General features: G+C 46.1%; 1 protein-coding gene across 2 annotated transcripts in view; it reads right to left on the bottom strand.

Moving 5' to 3' along the window:
* Positions 1 to 703: 703 nt before the first annotated feature.
* LTF (lactotransferrin) overlaps positions 704 to 6,000 on the bottom strand; it is a 28,843-nt gene continuing 23,546 nt past the window's right edge. For both annotated transcript variants that reach the window (XM_007983959.3, XM_038004060.2), the window contains exons 15-17: positions 4,036 to 4,220; positions 2,679 to 2,868; positions 704 to 916 (exon numbers count right to left, since the gene is read on the bottom strand). In XM_007983959.3, the coding sequence (XP_007982150.2) occupies positions 882 to 916; positions 2,679 to 2,868; positions 4,036 to 4,220 (410 nt within the window). In that variant the 3' untranslated portion in view covers positions 704 to 881. The remainder of the gene's footprint in view (positions 917 to 2,678; positions 2,869 to 4,035; positions 4,221 to 6,000) is intronic.

The following is a 6,000-nucleotide window of genomic DNA, read 5'->3' as shown; positions in this document are numbered from 1 at the left end:
TGAGACATAACAGTCAATTTACAAGCCAAAATATGCCCTCTATGAAACTCTTCCACCTGGAAATTTTTTGGCTGCTTTTACAACCTAGTTGTGCCCACACAGGCACCAGCAGTAACCAGCTCAACTGCCTGGTAGATAAGGCACCAAAGCTAGTACCCAGACCCCCCACCTGCTCACTTCCTGCCCTGCATGCCTCACCCCCCATTTAAAAGCCTCTGCTTTCTGCTCCAAAGGTGAAACAGGAGTGAAAGAATGGCACTCCATTCTGTACTAGGGGAAGAAGCCTGTACTTCTTCCCCTAAGGTAGCTTTGGAATAAAAGTCACCTTCTTTATACCAAACCTAGCTCTTGTTAATTAGACTCTGCAAGTGATGAGCAACTGAACCTACATTTCAGTTGTAATTCCTATGCCTGCTCTTCCTGCCCTGCCTTGGGGACACACACACACACTCCCAGGCACACACACACATGTGCACTGAGACAGCTATGTGAATAACCAACCAGATCCCCTTGGGAAAACCAGTGCTTGGCCTGGCCTTAAATTCCAGACCCTTGGGCATCATACCCAAGACTGCGAGAAAGAGGACGGGCTGGACCTGAAAAACTTGGAAGGGAAGGTCCAACTGTACAGGTATTTTGTCAGGCATGTGATTTCAGTATAAAATTCTAGAAAAGATGAGTGACACTTTATAGGGAGAGAATATCAACAATATTTCTCATTTTATTTCTTGCTAAGATGACAGCAGGGAATTGTGAGCAGATGGATGGGCAATCCCCACCCTCAGCCAGGGAGGCCAAGGCCCCAGCACACACGGGGAGAAGGGCTGGAGGCAGTGAATGGCTGAGGCTTCCTTGGGGAGGCTGGGCCATCTTCTTGGGTTTTACTTCTGGAGGAATGCACAGGCTTCCAGGAGGGCTGTGGGACACAACAGAGCAAGAGATTCAGACACTGATTTCTTCTTTTTTTAAAATCAATAAACCAGTTATTTAAACCAATAAATCAAAGAGGATACTAAGAGTTTTCTCTGCCCTTCTCCCATCACTGTGAGTCAGTGCTTGCCACACTCATATTCCCGTTCCCCTACTCCTAGTGACTACAGTGTTCAAGGGAGCCAGAGTCTAGCCCTCACCAGCCAGGGTGTTTCCCTGCTCTGGCCTGAGAGACACAACCACCCTGCACTTGTCTCTAATTGAATCGACTGTCACATTCTCAAGTTCACAAGACATTGGTGGTCCTCTAGCTTCTCCTGGAATGTGAACCTGTTTGCAATCGTGCTCATCTGCAGATTCACTCATTCATTCACAGATCCTTACTGAGCACCTGCTTTGTGTGAGTTGCTGTGCTAAGTGCTGGGGACTCAGCATGAATAGACAGGCCTGCCCTCAAGAAGCACATGGTCTATGCAGTCCTGAACTGGCTGCTCACAAGAAGAGCCCTGTAGCCATATTTCTCAGAGGGTGGTCATGACCTGCATCACAGTGACCTGAGTTGTTGGTCAATATAGAAAAGGGTTTCTCAACCTTGGCGCTATTGACATTTGGGGCCTGATAATAACTCTTTGTTGCAGGGGGCTGGCTGTGCTTTGTTTAGTAGCATCCCCGGCCTCTATAATATATTTGGTACCAGCAGCACCCTCTACGTTGTAAGAATCAAAAGTGCTTCTCAGCATTGCCAAATGTTCCCTCAGGGGAAAAATTGTCTCTCATTGAAAACCACCAATAAAGACATTACTGGCCCTGCTCCCATGCCTGGACCAACAGCATGCCCAGTGCCTCTGACTCTGGGTGAGGGACCAGGAATAGGAATCTGGATGATTGCAGTGCACAAGCAGCTGTGCACACTGAAATCCCACAATTATAACCGGGAGCCTTACAATACTCTGCGATGTCTTCTAAATATTTTAAGGGATTAAATTAGTATCAATATATTTCCCTGGTTAAGATATGTTTTCCTACACTTGAATTTTTTTGAGATTTTGTTTTCTCAATAGTTGGCATCAGTGGTAACTGTCTAGATCAGTTTTGTTTTTTTGTTTTTTTGTTTTTTTGTGTTTTTTTTTTTTTGAGGCAGGGTCTCTCAGTGTCACCTAGGCTATAGTGCAGTGGTACAATTATAGCTCATTGCAGCTTCAACCTTCTGGGCTCAAGCAATCCTCCTATTTCAGCCTCTCAAGTAGCTGGGACTACAGGTGCTTGACACCACACCAGGCTAATTTTTAAAATTATTTTTGTAAGAGACAAAGTCTCCCTGTGTTGGCCAGGCTGGTCTCAAACTCCTGGGCTCAAACCATCCTCCCACCTCTGTCCCACCTCTGCTTCCCAAGGTACTGGGATGACAGGTGTGAGCCATCACACCTGGCCAGTTTTGTCACTTCTTAATGCATATGTATACATACACTTTTCACTTTACTGAATAAAATGGATTATCATTTTCCAAAGACATCATGACAGAGCAGTCACTATCAGTACTATAAACTTTATAAAAAAATATTACATACTGCTCTATTTTATTCTCCAATTCTTTTATCAATGAGATTAGAATGTCCTGAATTATAAAGAGATATTATCTTTCCTTAACATTTTTACACCTGTGTTAGTTCCTAGAATGCTGTTTGGCCCTCAGACCTTGACCTTCACCAGTGGTGGTTTCTCGGGGATACTAGCTAGGGTCTACTTACGGGAGGTTGAGCACTTTTTCAGATTAGTAACGGCTGTGACATACTGTGGTCCCAAATATTTTTCATATGTTGTTTTGCCATGGAGTCTGGCCAGGCACTCAGTGTTGTCATTGAACAGAAGGTTTTTGGTTTTAGACTGGAATAAGCAAAACGTGCCCGGGCAGCCAGATCCATTTTTCCCAAATTTAGCCTGCAACAAAAGGGCAGACAGTGAGTAGCTAAGGAAAAGAGGAATTCATGGGTTAAAGGAGGCAAAGGGGTATTTCTCCCACCCAAGAACAGCCCTGAGAAAACCATGGGGCAGAAGGAGCTGAGTTCCGGAGTCATTCCACCTCCTTAGTGGAGTCCCCCACCCCACATTCCTGCTGGCAGGCCCGCCCTGGGCAGCATCCAGGCCTCACACCACTTCTGGTCCTACCTCCTACTATCTGCCATCTTTCCTTCCTTCTTAACCTGCGACCTTTTCCCATACGACTTCTTATGGGTGACAAGGTGACAGCAGAGGGGTTTTGAGATCTGCCCTCACAAGTCAATTGCTTAGGACATTCTAATATGCAGCTCTTCTAGAGAGGCAGGCTGCTAGGAAAACCCAGGCTCGGCCACTAACCAGCTCAGTGTGCAGGCCGGTCACCCTGCCTCCCTCACACAGTTCCTGCTCTGTCCCAGGCTCCCATGTGGGGAGACTGAGACCCAAACCCCTCAGTCATGGCAGCTCTCTCACCAGCACCAGTGTGTACGCACAGTAAGGGCTTCATAAAGGCCGGTTATGGTGGCCAGTCTTATTGTTCCTGGGTTGTTTTCTTTAAAAGCACACATAGAGATATGATGCTATATGATAAAAATAGAAGTTCTAATAAAATCCCAGATTTTAAGAAAATGTGGGGATTTTCTTCAAATCACATTTAGGTAGCCCTGAATCTATAGGGCACATTTCGGGTTTGCTGTTTTAGAGGCCTGGCCTAGAGCATTGTTCAGACGGCCCAGGTTCAGGAAACACCACCTGAGTAAAGCACTACACCAACGAGTGTGGGAGGAAGGCTCAGCGGTTCCCTCATTTGCCAGAAGAACAACAGGAGGGAAAAAGACAGTCTCTGAGCCAGGCAGTGAGGACAACAAGGCCAGGGCACAGAGACTTAGCCGAAATCGAGTGAGTCCCAGAAAGCCCAGAGTCGAAAGCCTCTGATGTTCTTGTTGACACTCCGGGCAACCCCACGGCATGAAGCCAATACTGTCACCATGAGCTTCAAGCAGAGGGACTAGAGAGGCGCGAGTGGGCTGGTGCGCCTAGCTCTGGGATCTCCCCACCTAACAAGAGCCCACACAGCTAAGAAAGCACTAGAAGCCCTGTGGTCCATACCTGTTGGTCGAACAGCACCTGTTTCAGGCGTTCCACCTTATCTGTCCGAGACACCACGGCATGATTCGGGGCCATGGCGAGATGGCAGCTCCTAGCCTCAGTCACAGGCTTCCGCGTGCCATCGAGGCACAGCAGCTCAAAGTCGTTCAGCTTCAAATCCTTCGCCCATGCTTCAGTGTTCTTTCCTGGGGAGAAAAAGAAGGTGGCATCATCCACGGCTCCCCTGCTCAGCCACCAAGTCTCTTCCGGATGGGTGTGGCCATCCCACTGACCTCTCAAATGCACACACTGGGGTTGTGGTGATGTGAGGAAGAGAAAATGAGCTTTGTCCTACACAAGCTGTACAAACTTCAAAGATACCAAATATGAGTGCTGTGTCCATGCAGTGGAATGTTATTCAGCAATAAAAGGGAGTGAAGTTCTGGTACATGCTGCAACATGCATGAACCTTGAAGACGATGCTAAGTGAAAGAAGCCAGTCACAAATGGCCACGTAATAGGCTGGGCACAGTGGCTCATGCCTGTAATCCCAGCCCTTTGGAGGCCAAGCTGGGAGAATCACTTGAAGCTAGCAGTTCATGACCAGCCTGGGCAACACAACAAGACCTCATCTCAAAAAAAACCCACCATATATTATATTACTCCATGTATATGAAATGTCCAGAATAGGCCAACCTATGGAGACAGAAAGTGGATTGATGGTCCCCAGTGCTGAAGAAGGATGGGGCAATGACTGATAATATGCGCAGGGGTTTCTTTATGGGATGATGCAAGCGTTCTAGAGTTGGACTGTGTTGATGGCTGCACAACTCTGTGAATGTGCCGGAGATCACTGTATTGTACACTTTGCATGGGTGGATATTTTTAGTATATGAATTCTACCTCAATAAAGCTGTTACGAGTTCTTATTTTTTTTAAAGAAGAAAACCCTCCACCTATGCCATATTTTTCAGTGAGTTCCAGAAAAAGAATAGATGGTTTACATTCAAGGAGAAATCGGTTTCTCTTCCCTTTCATATTCAAATGCTATTAGTGTAACCAGAGAAAGGAAAGGAACTTTTGTAGGTTTATCAAATATATATAGTCAATTCTAACAAAATACAGTTGCAAAGTACCAGAGAAAGTTAAAATTAAATTTGACATCAATCTGATCCCTGGAGATTACTTTAGTGAATGGCTTGTAAATTCTAAATGTAATTGTATGCATGTCTACTTTGTGCAGATACAGGCTCATTGTTCAGGCTCCTGCTTGTCTCTCTGCCCTCTCCCTTTAAGAAAGCACTTTATTCATTCTCTTGGATTCCTCTATTTCATACTGAAATACTTTCAGATTTACATGTCTGGTTTTAATCTCCATCCCAAGAGACTCTAGAAGGGGCAAAAGCAGAAGGGAGAAGTGACTGTGACTGCAGTGATTGCTGAAGGAGGGAGGCCGAAAGTGGAGGCAGTTCTTTCTCAGGGAACAAAATAGCAAGTCACCTGCTGAGACTAGGGGGTGGGAATGCTGAAGTGGGGCTAAGGAGACAGAGACAGATTGGAAGGTAGCAAATGGCTGAGGACCAGAAGAGAGAGTGATTGTTCAAACATTGACTGGAAGATTATCTTCCGTCATCTGCAACCACCTGTAATTTTGTTCCCACTAACTCCCAAGGAGTCTCCAGACCAAGGCTCACATGGGGATGAATGAAGGCCTCTACTTCCTTTTTCATAAAGGGAGCCTTCATTTGCATGTGTTCACCCAGTTTTGCAGCATCATCCACAGTTTCCAACAGGCATGCCTGATCTCATGCATGAGGGCAGACGGCGTGTTTCTGTGGTTGACTAGACGAAGCCAGGGAGACATTTGCTACTGAGCATGGCTAGTATCTGTGTGTGTGTGAGTGTATGTGCGTGTGTGTGTGTGTGTGAGAGAGTGTGTATGAATTTGGTTTCAAAATCCATATGACACCTACAGATGTTATCATG

The sequence above is a fragment of the Chlorocebus sabaeus genome, chromosome 22 (assembly GCF_047675955.1).
Source record: "Chlorocebus sabaeus isolate Y175 chromosome 22, mChlSab1.0.hap1, whole genome shotgun sequence".
NCBI lineage: Eukaryota > Metazoa > Chordata > Mammalia > Primates > Cercopithecidae > Chlorocebus > Chlorocebus sabaeus.
The sequence above is the reverse complement of the archived record's forward strand: the minus strand, read 5'-3'. Positions and strand labels throughout refer to the sequence as shown.